This window comes from Neopelma chrysocephalum, unplaced genomic scaffold (genome assembly GCF_003984885.1).
Source record: "Neopelma chrysocephalum unplaced genomic scaffold, ASM398488v2 Primary Assembly neopelma1_96545, whole genome shotgun sequence".
Taxonomy (NCBI): Eukaryota; Metazoa; Chordata; class Aves; order Passeriformes; family Pipridae; genus Neopelma; species Neopelma chrysocephalum.
This window is the reverse complement of record NW_020925190.1, coordinates 53,217-70,072: the sequence shown is the minus strand read 5'-3', so window position 1 is coordinate 70,072 and position 16,856 is coordinate 53,217. Positions and strand designations below refer to the sequence as shown.

At 39.1% G+C, this 16,856-nt stretch overlaps 1 protein-coding gene across 7 annotated transcripts in view; it reads left to right on the top strand.

Annotated features, from left to right (window-relative positions):
• The window catches only part of ATG10 (autophagy related 10), a 528,134-nt gene that overhangs the window by 492,874 nt on the left and 18,404 nt on the right, over positions 1–16,856 (top strand). For all 7 annotated transcript variants that reach the window (XR_003538413.1, XM_027708823.1, XM_027708822.1 and 4 more), the window contains one exon: positions 13,134–13,260. Coding sequence is in view for 6 of the 7 variants with exons in the window: in XM_027708823.1 (XP_027564624.1) it covers positions 13,134–13,260 (127 nt within the window). In the remaining variant the exon portion in view is untranslated. The remainder of the gene's footprint in view (positions 1–13,133; positions 13,261–16,856) is intronic.

The window sequence follows — 16,856 nt, the reverse complement described above, 5'->3', positions numbered from 1 at the left end:
GTTATGTGGCTAAAATAGTGTGCTGTAAGGCTACTAATTGTTGTTTTGAATGCTTGGAAATACTCAGCATTTTGGCAGTAGGAATCAGAATAACTAAATTTTACTCTGTTGTGAATTGTCTTTGTAAGTTTGATCACAGCTCTTCACTTTTCTGTCTCAGTTTTCACAGAGTAGCTCATGTGTGTAGGGGGTAGGAGTAAACAAAACAAAATGTAGAAGTAATCTTGATGCAGAATATGCAGTTAACTCTGTAATGTCACTTTGTATTGGAAAACCTTCTGAAAATACTCAGTAAAACCACTAAGGCAAGAACTTTACATTGAATGAATCCATCATTGCATTGTCATGTTTACTTTCCTTTCAGCTAGTCCCATGTTGAAAAAGAAAAACAAATAGATCTATTTAGGATCTTGCCTTTCCCTGGTGTGTCTTGGTCCTCTTGGTCTTGTTGCTGAAAATTTTGCCTAATTCTTTTTAAGGGTGGAACTGTAGAATAAGCAAACAGGGTGCAGCTTAAAAAAAAATCATAAAACCAAAGACTGTTTGTGAGGGTTAAAAACCTCAGGACAGAGCTGTTTGGTATTTATGTTACAAATGGTCAACCTGTACTTCAAAATAGAACAGACTTTGTTTCAAAACAGAACAATATATAACCAGCGTTAGTCCAGTGGTCTACGTTCCTTTTCCATCTTAAAATTGGGCAACAATAAACCCAAGAAAAATTGGTAACTTAATTTTACATGTTTTATTCTATCAATATGAAATTGATTTTCTTTGACTATTAACTGGCTTTATTTTTCTTTTTTTTTTTTTATAATTGCAGTCATTTAAAAAACTTTTATTTTGCTTAGTGCTGTATGGATATTGTGGTAGCGGTGAAGGTGTTAAGAGAATTTCTTCTACAAACTCAGATTTTCTTCAGGAATTTAGTTTTCTGATTAGACAAATTAAGTAGTTAATCTAGGATCAGTTTAATCCTACTGAAAATGTGACAACATCTAAAACTTTTCTGAATTTTTTAAAACTTTTTTTTATTTAGCGACGGGTCAACAATCGGCTGCATTGCCCAGCAGAGCTGTGTTTTTTAGATCTTTGCCCACTACTGCCCTGTGCCCTAATGCTCACTGCCAGGATTATCTGAATGTCCTGCTGATTCTGAGTGGATCTACATGGCACACTTTAATTTGGAAATTCTGATATTTTCTATTTTCATATTTACCATCTCAAACCAGAGGGTTTCTGTAATGTGAAAAGTGCTCGTATTGAACTTCTCTGTTGATGAAAGAAAAAGGGCAGATGTTTAAATACTGGATTTTTGCGTGGAATGGAAATGGCAGTATTTGGTCAAATCTCAGCATTTCGAGCTCTCTTTCCTATGTGTAAATCGTGCCTGAGGCAATGAGGTCTGTGAAGTGTGTGGGGATCCCTGGTGGCAGCAGGAGAATGAGGGGCATTTATCTTGTGCTTTGCTGGGACTGTTGATACCTGTGTGACAGGCGGGGGGAGCAGAGCTGAGATCAGCTTGTGGGCAATCCTGGTGTGTTATAAACCCCATTTTCTGTCGTGGTTTCCATCTCCTGCTCTATTGACTGTGCTTCCCAGCCTTGTGCCATCAGCAAAATTGGTCAACAATCACTTGCTTTTCTTCTGAAGTTGTTAAGGAATATTGTAACTAAGATTACTTTACAGTCCAGTTTTGGAGACCCTTCACCAGTCGACTGTCTCCTGGTCAATAATTCTCCTTTCAGCACATCCCATTATTCTCTCCCCTTTACCGCTTCCTTATGCATTACGTTTTGAACACAACCCCCATCTTCTCCGGTTTAAAGAACCACTTCCCATTTGGCCCACTATCAAATATTTTGCTGCATTCAGCCAGATTGAATCTCCTGCATTTCCTTTTCCACTAATTTAATTATCTTATCAGGACAGGATATCAGATTTTTTTGTCTTTCTTGTTCTTTGACAAACCAATGTTAAGTTTTAATCCAGTTTCTGCATAGCTCTGTATATTTCATTATGCTTTCCTTCAAAAATGGTTCTAGTCCCTCTTGCCATTTTTAAGTGTAAATCCAGCTTGAATTCTGGCAGTTCTTACTTTCTCCTTCAAACATAGCTTTTTTTGCTTGCCATACCTTTTTTCTATTCTCTGTAGAGGTTTTTTTGCATGCTCTTGGTATCCTTTGTGATGTGATTATTCACTCAGAACTGTAGCTTTATCCTACTTTTTTTTTTCCCAGTGGTTCAGAGTGTAAATTGTAGGCAGTGTTAGTATCTCTGATTTAAATAAATTAAGGCCTTTTCCAAATTCCAGTCCTTAAACCATTTTATTTTTTCTGTCTCAGCTCATTACCTCCCTTAATATCTCAAATATTTTAATCTTTAGGCATACGTTTAGAAAGGCTTATCATGGACAGTTTCTCTCAACAGATACTCAGTAAAGGAGTGACCCATGAAATACTGTTCTGTAATCACCTGGATGTTGCAGGACAGGACACATTTCCCTGTCCGTCATACAAAGACCTGTTGTAAAATACTAAACTCCACGTCTCTAACTTGTGAAATTCCTGGCTGATCCTAGAAAGCAGAGCACACTCAGATTTTCTGTCTCAGGCATTAAAATTTCAGTGATCTCCACCAGTCTGAGATTCTCACCTGATTTGGTGTCTTGCAGTTTGTTGTTTTTGAGAGCTCGAGCAAGACCCAACAGTCAAGTAAGCTTAATATCATGTGTGCACCTATCTGTATGTATTTGTACTTGTATGTAACTGAAGTCTTTGAGTCTGATTTATTTTACACAAGCAGCTATCCTGTAATTATCTTAAAACTTCGTTAATCCATGTGAAAATAATTTTATTTGTTAATTCAGGTTTTTTTTGGTAGAAGAAATAATTCAAGTGTTGCATCTAAGAAAAAATGAGTCTTGCCAATATTAGTAACATGGTTTCCTGCAGTTATTTTTTTTAAATTTATTTATATTATACTATTTCTTCACCTGTACTTTTTTCACTGTTTGGGTAACAAGCAAATCTCTCACAACACTTTTCTCCTGATTTCTTGTTTTAAACCACTAACTGTACTAGAGATGACTGTAAACATGTTGAGAGAGGCCAGTTTTGTTTGAATGCCTTTCAACAATGAAACATCCTGGTTAATGGCTGGGCTTGATGGTCTTAAAGGTCTTTTCCAACCTAAATGATTCTATGATTTCACAAAATCTGAAATGGAGTCCTCTGGGAAAGAAATCTGCTGCTGCAAAAAAAATTTCCACATATTTACACTCATACTGTGCATAGGTATGCAAATGTTTGTGGACACATGCACATTGAAATAAAATTTTAAAAAAATTGCCTTTTTTCTGTAAACTGGACAGAGTCCTCTAGAATTCAGCATATGAAAGACCCTGATACTTGGGAACTGCTTTCTGCAGCCATAAATTCATGATCTGCTTATGTGTTACTTCCAGACTCGACAAAATCACAAACTCAGAGTTCTTCCTTTAGCTGAAACACTGTGGAACAGGGGACTCGGCAGTACTGTTTGAAATGTCATATGGACACCAGGCCTTTAATCTGAAATTATTCCTTCAGGGATTGCAATTGAGTTGCAGAAACCTATAAAGTGGAGTTAAGAAAAAAATCAATTAAGTTGTGTCTTTGATTTTGATGCACACTACCATTCATAGCCTCTGCCTTATGAATAAAGTTGTCATATAAGATGGTAAAAACATATTAATGTATTTTTAGTTGCTTTTTCTCTCCCAGCTTCCTTTGTTTTGCACATGGCTGAAGTTCAATATTTAGGAAACCATGGTCTTGGTCACCTCTAGATTGATTCCTTTACATAACTAGAGACAATTTAAGTAGTAACTATCTTGCCATGGGACCCTGTTTGGGGTACAGGCAGCAGCACGCAGTACAATCAAAGGTTCTTTCAGTAAATGTTTAGGAAAATACTTTCCAAGAGATCTGCACATGATTAGAATTGTTGAGTGCTCTGCTCTTCAGCTTCCTGTTTTGGAATTAAATGCCTTCGGGACACTTGGAATATCTGGGTTTTGAAAAGCAAGAGCAATTTAACCAATTACATACTTCCCCATCTTAGGTATGATTTCAGTTAGCTGTGAATGGGGACACGGGGATGAAATAGTCGCCGAGATACCTCAATAAAACTGAAAATTAACTCCAGTAGCTGTGGAGCAGCTTTTGAGGGAAATGAGAGCAGATAAAACATCGTGAGTCAGTGAATTTCTGGCTCTTCCTCTGCACATGTGTACAATTATGAGCTCTTCCCTTGCATCTTGTTTCCTGTCTTGTGGGATGTCAAGTTTGAATATCTTTTTGGAACTATTTGCTAATTGCTTGAAGTGTTTTACAAAGGTTATTTAAAAAGTTTGAAGGAAAAATTACGTATGGTTGTTGGACAGTTTTATGCAGAACAGTCTCTTCAGGTCCTCCACCTTGTGCTGAGCAATTCAACTAAAAGAATAATTCCCTGAGATAAGCTAAATTGATTTATTTAACAGCTCAGCCATTTTGTGGATTTTGCATAGGTGTAAAATTTCTGTGGTAATGCTGTACATGAGCTTGGCCAAGTGTAGTTATGTACAGTTGTACCATTTCTTGGTGTTTTTAAACCTCCTGCCACAGTGATGTTGTCAGCTCATTGTATTTGTGTGATGGTGTTGACCATTACATGTGTTTTTCACCACATACAGCAGTGGAAATTTTGGGGTATTGCTAATTCTGTACTGGGCTTTCTGGTCAAGTAAAACAGTTTAAATGAAGATGAGGACTGTTCGAAGGTTCATTCCAGACAAAAACATGCAGATTTTCTACATGGCTTTAAAGAATTGTAAAGCAAATTTCAAATGGTTAAATTTGCGTTGAGATCTGTTTATGTACCGCATCCCTGGAAATTAACAATATCATGCAATACACTGTGGCAATTTTCATTTGAGATCACACTAGTAAAGGAAGTAATTCAGTACTTTCCAACCACTACGAATCTCTCCAATATACATTTGGTGTGTTTGTGATCAGTGACATTTGATAACATAATAGTTGTTAATATTTAGAATATTCTTACAGTGTTTTGTTTAAAAAATTACCTGAAGGGCTTTTTGACCTGCCCTAGTCTGAGTTCAGAGCTTTGCATTTCCTTTGTAACAGTGATTAGAGAGTACAACATGAGTGCATCTGTAATGCATCATATATTAATACAATTAACAGTTTTTCAGAGTGGGCAAAAGCTGAACTTACTTGATTTGATAGGGTCTGCCCCTGTTCCATTTAAAATATATATTTGTTATACTTACGCATTTCCAAAAAGAAAAGAAATCATTGGATCCTAGTGTGCTACTGTTTTTGTTTAAGTGTAGATTACATTCAGATTTTTTTTTTGAGACTTTAGGAGTAATTTCATAATTATTTTGAGAAAATTAGTAATTATTTTGCATGATAGCTAAAATTTTTGAATTCAGGTTATTTTGAAGTTGAAATAGATAATTATAATTTAATGTCATCTTTCTGCTTTCTTAATAAGGGAGTTAACATATGTTCTTTAGCCTTAACATATAGTTAATATAATTGGATCTCTCATATCCAAATAAGCCAGTTGTAATTAAGCCACATTGTTTATGATTATTGCTTCTTATTGTTGTGCTTATATGATATAGTCTACGGACAAGCTTAGACTGGCATCTCAGGTAACTTTCAAGTTGTATCATTTTGACAGATATTAACTTAATTGGATGCTATTTCTTTTTTGAAGTGGGCAGCATCCAAGTATTATGTTTCCTACGGTAAGTCACTGTCCCAGTGTCACAGCTGTTCCCCTTACAGTGTCCTGGGTGGGCTCTAGTGCAGCCACTTCTATTTGTAACCCTTAATTTCAAATTTCTTGTTTTCACAATGCCAGATTTTGTGACAATTTGAGCGTTTCTGTCTGTAAGTTTTTCATTTGAATTACTGTTAAACACTGTCTGTCAGTCTTGGCATCATTTTCATACAGGTTCCCATCTGAGAAATTAATGAAGATTTGAGTTTGTCTTCTAAAAAGTAAAGGTTTGTAGGCATTTGCTGTCAGTCTCCCCGTTGAATTAAGCGTGGTGAAAACTGGGTTGCTGCTGAGATTCTCAAAGAAGAAATAATAATCCTTGTTCTTCTGAAATAATAAAGATGACCTAAAATGCAGCTGAACTGCTAGTGTTGTCTTATGGCATAGAAGATTTTTTTTTTCTTTTTTTTTGTGTATTATGAAGCACAGATCCCCGTCTTGGAAGCACTTCAGTTCAAAAGAAGAAATAATCTTCTGGAATAGTACTTAACCTTAGGTAGTAACTGGCTTCAATTTGTACAAATGCAAGATAATGAAAAAATGATGCGAAAATCCTTCAAAAGGAGGCTCAAGGGGGACCTTCTTGCTCTCTGCAACTCCCTTCCAGGAGGGGGAAGCTGGGGAGGGGGATGTCGGGCTCTGCTCCCAGGGGACAAGGGACAGGACAAGAAGAAACGGCCTCAAGCTGTGCCAGGGAAGGGTCAGGTTGGACATCAGGAGGAACTTCTCCCTGGAAAAGGTGGTCAGGCATTGGAAGGGGCTGCCCAGGGAGGTGGCGGAGTTGCCATCCCTGGAGGTGTCCAAGAAATGACTGGACGTGGCACTCAGTGCTCTGGGCTGGGTGACAAGGTGGGGATTGGGCACAGGTTGGACTCCGTGGGCTGGGAGGGCTATTCCAGCCTCAAGTTCTGTGATTCTGACTGAAAGGCAGGTGACAAAAAAGAGAGGGTACAGGTACCACTATCTCCCAATTGCTTATCTCCCCACACTTCCATGGGAAGAAGGACTGCTATAAATTCCTAATTCCAAGGAGTAACAGTGGCAGAGAATATTGGTAGGAGGTTGTGGAAGTAATTGAATCCCTACGGGTTGCAGGTGAGGCTGCTGTGATCCTCTGCAAGGTGTGTGTCCATAGCTTCAGGTAGACCTTCTTTTTGGGAATTTCAGGTGGCCAAGGTTAGTCCATCCTTCCTCAGCAGCTGGGCTGTGTCCCTCTGGCTCCTTTGATTCCTTGCCTCTCCTCCCAGCTTTGGTCTTGTTCCCACCAGAAGAGGCTTCCTAGTGTTCCTTGGTGCTTCAGCTCTGTTCAGAAGACTCTTGTATTCTCTACATTAAAAGAAGAGAAAATGTTTTTTCTGGGGGGAGGAGAAAAGCCACGAAATTCTGCATTTTATATGTGACAACCTGGGAAGAATGAAGAGTGATTTTGTAGCAATTCACCACCTTTATGTGAAGACAAAATTCACAACTGTTCTGTTTTCACGGTCCATTGCTTCTTTTACTTGAAAAGACTTTGCTTTCACTTGTGATAGTGGTTTTGAGGCAGTCAAAAGACAAATCTAATTTCCAGCTGTTAGAAATGATTGTTTTGCATGAGGAACTACTGCAGTTTTATGTACCATATCTTTTTGGGGTGGGAGTCTTGGTTTTGGTATGCCTTGAATGACAAAGGATTGTGTGTGGAGAATTTTTTTTCTGAGAAATAGTCATCCTAATAATGACTGGATGCTTTCACAGTGTCAGGGTGCTGAATTCAGTCAGAAGACTTCCCTTTGGAAAATGACATAATTCAAGGATCAATTAGCTGTTTGCCTTAACTCACCTCTGAATTTTTCCATTGGTGACATAGTGGCTTTTCAAGGTAATTGTGTTTTCCAAGAGAAGGCTCTTTTGACATGGTATTTCAGGCATCACCACATTATTTTAAGGCCACTTTCTTTCTCTGTTATTGAGTATTTAACCAGGTTCTTCACTTGTTTGACTGAAGTGCAATAAGTCCAGGACAGTGGGGAGGATTTTGTAGCTGCACACAGAAAATAAATCCATAAGATAACTTTGTTATCCTCATGTTGCCTCATCTGTCACTGATGATGACAGCACTCGAAGTGTTGGATTCCCCACATATATTTCACATAAAAGAGCAATTTATCAACATGTATGAAAATGATGCAACTGGTGGTGAAGTGTTTTGTACACCAGTCGTATTACACTTAGATTATTATAGGCCATGGTACACTGCGCTAATTTTGATTAGAGCCTGTAAATTTGAGCATAGTGAATGGAAAACAGTAACAATCACTTAATGCACTGAGATTCTCCCTCTCCACCTGGGGTTACCTCTCTGGCCACTGAGACTCCACATGGTGTTTTCAGTGCGGGAGGGAAAGGCAGGATCAGATCTGGAGGTTTGAGGTCTGTGTGAGGGGGATGACTTGAGATTCTGTTCAGGGGAGACCAAAACCTGCAGCAAAATGACCTGCAGAGACTAGACCCGTGGGGGCTGCAGGCAAGAAAGTGGGGCAGGGTCTGAAGGCATGTGGGAACACTCAGGAGGAATAAAAAGTGTAGATACGATCTCACTGTACAGCCACACCCTCCACACTAAGCTCTGATTTAATTTTCTCTGAGCACTGTCCTACCATTCAGTTTTTGTGTTCAGATCTCCCTGTTTGCCAAGGGAGGAGTGTGGAAGGGGGAGAGGACCTACTCCCTGAAAGCTCCTGTATTTCAATGGCAGCTCTTTGTCTCTGAGGAAAGGAGCAGCCATACATTTGTTTTCAGCTTTAGAGGCTGAAATGAAATTAAGTGTAAATGCATTCCAAGCAATGGAGTCAAATTTGCTTACTAATCTGGGCTGCATCTCATTTTTCTCCTCCTCACACCGAAACCAGCAGTACCAGTAGCTGTGCCTGCCTCTCCTCTTCCCAATCCTGCAGGAGAATCTCCCTGGAGCCCGGCTTGCAGCAGGAGTAAACAGAGGTCAGGGCAGCAAGAAAGGAGATGAGGGACATGGAAATGGGATGGAAGTCAACAGTGACTTGAGATCCAGGAGAAATGTGCTGTTCTTTAAAACCAATTCTCTTAGCTTTTCCTCAAAAAAGGATCTACTTCTTCATTTCAAAGAGGATTTGGGCTGAGCAAGGAAGTCTGGCTCAGCAGGTGAGGTGGAGATAGGGAAATGTTTGGTGTCAGCAGAGAAAAATCCCCATTTTATTAGGTAATTTTGTCACTTTCCCAGTTTACCCTGCCTGCCTTGCCTTTCCTTCATGATCTCGTTAACCCACGCCTTCCTGCTGCTTCTCAGCCTGCAGAGCACAGGTGCCACCAAGGAGGATCTAAACACACTATTAACTCTGTCCTGCTGTCAAATTAACCTGTTACCAGGGGTTTTAAACTTGCCTGCTTCATCAAGAGCAGAAACAAAACAAAATGAGAAATAAATTTCTTCATAGCATTTTTCATTATTGCAATTTGGTTAAAACACCTTTTTTGTTAAGGTTTGAAATTACTTTTTTTTTAAAGGCAGATATGTTTGTTTTGTCTTTACAACTTCAAAGCAAAATTATGACTTTTTTTTATGGTGTGTGTACATATATGAGTGTTTTGCAGCAGTTATGAAATCTTCTAAATTTAAAGTTGGTTTTTATATTGTCTAATACAGTAACTAAAATAATGCAGCATTAGCTCAAAAAAATATTTAGAACAATAATATATAAAAGGAAAGGAAACTAGACGAATTATTCAAGTAAAAAATATAATACGCTATCATGACACGTAAAAATTAAGCTGTGTGCACTTTGGTTTTTTTTAATAAATTACACCCGTGTTTTATATTTATGGCTTCATCAGTAGTTGGTTTAATACTGAAAGCCAAATCTTTTGGGCTGATATAAAACTCTCTGGGGCTCCCTGGCTCTATTCAGCCATGCATGGATTTTTAGATGTTCCAAAGATCACCTAGAATGACTGTACTCCTTTTATTCATCTCATCAGCAAAGTTCATCTCATCAGCCAGAGAGGTACCATCTAAACTTTTAGGCTACAAATTGTACTTTCCCAGCAAAAATACTGTGTATTGTACTTACAGAGACTGTAAAGTACAGGATTGCACATCAACGATGTGTCTTTTTATGTAAGAAAACGGGAAATTGCTGTTTACTGAAAGAGGATTAGAGTAGCCCTAAGAAGGATTCAGCTGTCTGCCTTTGTATGCAGATCTAAAATAGTCACAAATTAGCCATTTTACCCTTAAAGCAGTGCATACATGCAGCTTTTTTTTTTTTTCTTTAACAATAGTATTGAATACACGAACAGGTAGTTTTGCCATTTCCAGAAGTATCTTTAAGGGCAGGGCATGCTGGTGACTAAGCAATAGACAAGGCCATGATATCTGATGAAACACTAGTGCCTGAGAAGCAGCATGATGTTGATTCCAGGAGGTTGGTCTGAGTGGGTTTTGTGAATTTTAATGTAGTATCAGTCCTGGGTACAGCGTCTTTCTCTTCCCCACCCCTACACATGTGAAAGCCAATCTATATGTGCATTATTTTAATTTTCCACAGGCTGCTTTTTTTTTGCTGCTTTTTGGGGTGCTTTTGGGTCTTTCTTTTGCTATTCTCACTGAAGCCCTGATCAACTTTAAAGGCAATTCAGCATACTGTAAAGAAGAAATTTATATTTTCCTCAAGATATATATTTTTTTTAAGATGTATTTTGTATCTAACAGCGAGTATGATTGGTGTGAGGAGGAAAAGACTTCCTTAGTCTGTTACACATGTACATGGGAGCTGGGCGTATCATACCTGACCTTACCTGGCCAGTGAAGTCAGGTACAGAAATCACCACTGTTCCTTCTGGCATGTTGTCTTCAGTACGTCTTTGCGTGCAGCTTTGAAAACTAGGTTAACACAGAGAGCACTTTTTTTAATGTTCCCTTTCAGTGCTTTAGATGCCTGTTCCCTGATAAACTAAAATCAACCATTCCTGCAGCCATGTAGAATTTCCCAGGAAACTTCTGTTCTGTGACCATCTGTGAGCTTCTCATTTAGTGTCCAAAAATGTACCTTCAGTTCCTTGGTCTGCAGCTTTTCAAGCACTGGGCTTTCCATTTGTAAACTTGTATCCATTTGCCTCAGCAGCATCTGGTTGTCAAATACTCTAAAACTGCAGAAAATCACATCAGAAAAAAACCCCTGAAAATATTTTGGGTGTTGCAGTTTACCAGTTTTTATATTTCCTCATAGATCGATCCATTGCTGAGTTGCGTGAGGATGTGAGATAAAAATGCAAAATAGCTTTAAATTTCTTGTGTGTTAAGCCAGCACAGTGTTCAGAGGATGCTGCTTCTTGTTTTCTGTTCAGTCTATTTTTTAAATTTTGCTTAGACAGAGACCATAAGCTAATATTCAGAGTTGCTTGGCAGTAGCCAAGTTGTGAAATGCCCACCCAACCTGTGGGGCATTATGGTTGCTTAGTTCATGCATGTAAATCTGGGAGTTTGAGCACTGAACAAGTCCACACCCATAGGGTCTTCTTGGAAAGTTTGTTCTAACATTTACTCTTAATGGCATTATTAATTTAATGGTTCCATTTTCAGAGACATTGAGTAATGACAGTTTTTAGAAAAGTCCAAACAACTGTTTGAATATTAATTTGAAATGTTATGAAGTCTGTGCTGCAGCTGGGGTATATGTCAATGCAGTTAGTTCCATCTCTTATGATTTAGTTCAAATCTACTATAACTTTACTACTTTACACTATAAATATACATTAACAGATAAAAAAAATAATCTCAGTTTTAGAAGCATTATTAACAAAAACAACCCCTGGCAAAAAGCCTTTAAAGAAAGTAGATCAGAGAATTTTTGTTGGATGCATTTGATTTGTCTTTTTGGCAAGCAAAGTCAGATTATTTAAGGATACACTTTTAAAATGGTGTATACTAAATGTAACAAAGAGAAATGCAACTCTAGTAACTTTACTGTGCAGTTACTTTACTGTGTAGTAACTTTACTTTACTGTGTATAACCTGAAAAGGAGGGTAGTCTACCCAACCCTTGGTGTGTGGGAGATTTTCTTGATTCTCAGTGCTGTATTTGTCTGTTGGAGCCCCAGGAAAGCTGAGACTCCTGTGCCCAACCAGTCTGTCAGTGTCCTGTGAGGGGACCCTTCAGTGAACAGATTCACCGGGTTGGAGGATGATTTGACTGCCCTTTTCAGGAGGGGCTCAGGCAACCGTGTGGAAATCCCTTAGTGAATCTTCCCAACCTGTTAACCACCACTGGCAACTGCCAGCAGCTCTGAAGGACTCACTCTAACAGTTTATGGAATACCACTCTTTATTAATACAAATTGGGACAGGTTAATAAGGTTCAAAGTCATCAGTGGTAGTGTCTGACTGCAAAAATGAGTTTAAAGTGATCTACTAATATCCTCTAAAGCAAGCACAAGCTCTAATCCTAGAAACAGCATTCAGTGCACATAGAGTATATTTCTTACCCAATAGGCCCCTACAGGGGGAAAACAACATATGCCAGCAATTTCAGTAGAATCTTCCTCAATTTTCCTGCTATCCTCAACTTACTTTTATACTATTTCTTTTGGTTAGGTGGAGCTTGAGTGACTTCAGTCATTACTACTTTGTCTCTGATTGATGTAAACTCACTTCACATGCTTAATGGGGGTGGTCACATCTTGGCTTCCAAGGATTTCAGTATAATTGTTGGCTCAGCTGCAGAGCATCTTCATCTCTGTGGCTTGGTTGACAGGTACTATGTGGTCTTTGAATTAGAAAGTGTCCCCATGTTCCCATCCCTGCAGGGATTTTTATAGAGTGAGGCCATAGTGTCTCCACCCCACCCTCTCTTCCATGTCCCTGTAGCAGATGCTTATCATTGTATAGGGAACCTTTGTGTTTCCATCCAAGGAGATGCATCTGCATTTTACCCTATAATCCTTAGTCTCCTCTAATTTTTAACCCCAGCCATCTTCCCACACTGTGCCATAAAGATTTTCAGAGATTTCAAGTCTTTTTTTTAGAAAGATCTCAGTTCTGGAAATGCTTATATGTAGTTCACAGTTTGTGGAAGTTAGTATGTAAAAAGTCTTTGAAAGTTTTGGACTTCAGTGGTTTTCTTGCTAGTGTTGAAAAATTCCTTTGGGAATTTACATTAGTACTGCTGTGAAAGGGGTGGTTGCCATTATTTCTGCTCTGTGCATTTATTGAATTTGTGATAATTTCCCTTGATGCAAATATAAAATTTGATGTGTTGTCCTGTTCATTTTTGTTGTTTTAGGAGTCTTTGGATGATTCTCAAGTAGCTGGAGTTTGTACAACAGAAGAAGTGATTCGCTATGAGTATCATGTCTTGTACTCCAGCAGCTACCAAGTGCCTGTGCTTTATTTCAGAGCATGCTTTTTAGGTAAGACTGACCAATCGTGTATTAAATATGTGGGATGCAGTAGATGTTAAAAACAAGAATTCTTGTGTTAAAGTGAGGAACAGATGTGTAAAATAAGAAAGTAAGAGATGAGGCTCTCACCAGTAAATTTCGTAACATAGTGCTTCAGGACCGTGGAATAGATGATATCACCTCAGCCTGAGGGAGGCTGAACTTAGGCTCCTGGCATCTTGCCTGTGGTTGACTAAAACTGCCGGTCATTTTTCTTGTTCCTTTTCTTGAAATGACTGCAGAAACTTAATGCAGCACGTTTGAATTGGACCACGCAGTAAGTGGGCATAATCACAGAGCTTGTGTGTTTCTTTGGAGCCTGAATTTGAGCCAAAAGGCTGGGGTCTAAACGTGTCTTTAAAATTGTATGCTGCTTTCTGTTGAAATTTGCTGCTTAAGGGGAAATAAAATAATACCAATATGGTATTGAGTTTTTGTATTTAAACTGGCTCTGGAGGCACTAACTGATCATCTTTCCTTCCTGAAATATACATCTTGTTACCTAAGGCTGGTGTTTGTGTCACTTATTTAATCAGCGAACAGAGTGATCACACTGCGGCATTGGCTGTGCTCTGTTCCTCACTGCCCAAAGTCTGTGTCCAGCACTGGTACAGGCTGCCCAAGGCAGTGGTGAAGTCACCATCCCTGGAAGTCTTCAAAAAACGTGTGGATGTGGCACTTGGGGACAGGGTTTAGTGCTGAACATGGCCATGCTGGGTTAAGGCTTGGACTCGATTTTAGAAGTCTTTTCAGACCTAAAAGATTCTGTGATCAACATCTTTTGTGTTTTGAATAATATCTTACCTTTATCTAGATAAAGATGTCTGAATGTTGCCAGTGATATCTTTTCTTTTTTAATTAAAAAGTAGCTTAAACTGCTTTGAATGTGTTTGGTAGATTTAATCACACTCTGCCTTATATTGTTTAATGGTTTCTAATTTTACAGTTTTGGCATTTTGAAAGGCACTTCACATTCAAAATTGGAGAACAAATTCTCATAGACTCCCTGGTGGAAAAATTTTAGTCTGAGGTGCAGTTTCAGGAATGGATAATTTGGGGTAAATTTTCAGACTGGGACATGGGGAATTGGGGACATTGCTCTGCCTTTACCACCAACAGAACTCATTTGCACAAATCCTGCTGCAAGTTTATTTCTAGTTTCATTACAGGCTTTTACAAATGTGCACTGTTTTGCCTTTAAACTTGTTGTGCAGACAGGAAGACAAAGGAAGTTTTGCTGTGAGAGACAGGTTAACCTATTTGTGGTCCTGCAAAAGGTAATTTTCTTGATTTTTGCTGAATTAATAGTTCACTGTCTCTACAAGAAGAGGATGGAGATGCTGCAGGTAGAGGAAGTAGGACACTATCTCTACTGTACTGTACTTTCATATAATTAGTATTCACCATAAGCAGTTAATCACCAGAGAAGAGCTCATAGAGACAAAACAAGTTGTTTAGCTTGTCAGCATCAGGGAATCAGAGGTGTTGAAACATGACTCCTTATAGCTGGAAGTGGGTATTACAGGAGCCAGTGGATGATCTAATGCACAATCATTATGTGCAAACAGCTCCCCTTGCAGTACAGAATCGTAATTGTTCCTGCAAGTACAATTACCTTTTAAAACACTTCTTGGGAACCTTTCACAATGGAAAGCAAGGGCTTTTTTTAGATACTTCCTGAAGTCACCTGGGTTCTCTTTTAATGTTTAAGTATACCTGACTCTTAAAGAGAGAAGGATGCAAAATGGTGGCAATAAGTGCGTTTCCTACAATGTTTTCGGCAGGTATTCTCTGATTTTAATTACGGATAGCTTACCTTTGAAATTTTGTCTTCCCTGCACGTTGTTTGCCTGCTTGTGCTGTGCTGTCTGAAGGTCCCAACATGGGGTTTTCGGGACTGCGTAGGTGACAGTTGCTCACAATCTCTTGAGATACCTGAGCAGTCAGTGTATGTTTTATCTTGTCCCAAACCTGGTATGAGGAAAACTCAAGGTAATGCCCTGAGATTTTTTTCCTTTGAGGTAATAGTCTTCATGTGATAGGCTCCTCACCTTGTTTCTCAGACAGCGAGCAATACTCACTGCGTTCCTTATCTGAAATAATCAAGGAAGAATTTTCCAGACGCCTTCCTCAATTTCCCAGTCTAAATTCCTACCATTATTTGTAAATTAGGTAACAGAATCAATTCCTCACCAATGTCTTGTGAGCTGTTCATGATTTCCCTTGAATCCTGTCCGTACTGATCCTGATGTTAATTAGAGCTGTTGCAGGGGGTGGAGCTGAGCTATAATCCTTCCAGGATTTCCACAGCCCTGTCCCGTCTTGCCTTCCCCAGGAGCGGGACACAGAGTTCGAATCCAAAATTCTGCTTCCTCCCTGGCAGTGTGTTCAATGGCCATTACACCTAGATGATGATAATGATGATGATGATGATGATAATAATAATAATAATAATTCTGTTCAACCTGATGGAGTAGTTTTTTTCGTATTCACTTCCTCACTTTGTGTGTTCTAACAGCAGCTGATGCTACCTGTGCAAATCTACCAGACTCTTGACAAACTCTTCTAGAACGATGAAATCCTGCCTTTTTCCCACTGTATGTGAGTCCAGTTCCCATTGACTTGGTCTCTCACAGTCCCGCCTAGGAAAAAGGCTCCCTGTAGAGTTACTAGGGGGATTCTCCTGTCATTTTCAGCTTGGTTGGCATCCTTAGGAGCTTGTGTCAGTGAAGACATCCAGTTTTCACTCCTTTCTACTGCCAGTTATGTTCAACCGCTACAGATCACTTCTTCCTGCAGAAGGGAAAAAGTTGCATTGTATCCTTATCCTTGCTGCTGTCTAAATTGGATGAAATAGCTTATTTTCTGGAATTCATCTATAGACCTCTTTTTGTTTTGAGATGAAGTTTGATACGTAAGGTGGTGTAAGGAAAGGTTTGAAATTTTAATTGCAGCAGAACTTAAACATTCTGAGACACATCTAAACTTCTTGGTAGTCTCTGGGTGTAGATTTACAGGGAAGATCTTGTTCTGTGCAAGGACAAATATTTCAGTTGAAAATGATTGAAGTGTGATGAGCGTGTCTGGAAAGATGCTTGGGAACATTATAGGATGCCAAGAAGATATTTTTAGGCTACACGTATACACATAAGAAGCAATTTTCGCTACCTCATGATGCTTCCCCACGTGGCATATATTCCTAAATTCAGACCTCCTGAAGTCACAGTCTGTGTCAGGAGCTCAAGGCAGTGGTTCCAATACCTCAGAGGCTCCTTTCTCCAAAATCAGCCTTATGCCTGCTATACCTTCCAGAAATAGGAGCCCCTCTTCCTTTCTCTGGCTTTTGGGACTATCAGGTAGGTAGTTGAAGAAATGCATGAACCCTTGCTGACATCACCCCTGCTGATATGTGATGTCAGCAATTAGCCCTCTTGGAGACAGATGGTGTAGGCAATTATCCTTCCTCTTCAATGCTGGCGTCGGCCAGATGGGCTGGGCTAGGTCCAGTAAGCTTTCTTTAATCAGCAGAGTATTTACCTCTTTTCTTAGTCTTTAAAATGCCAAGA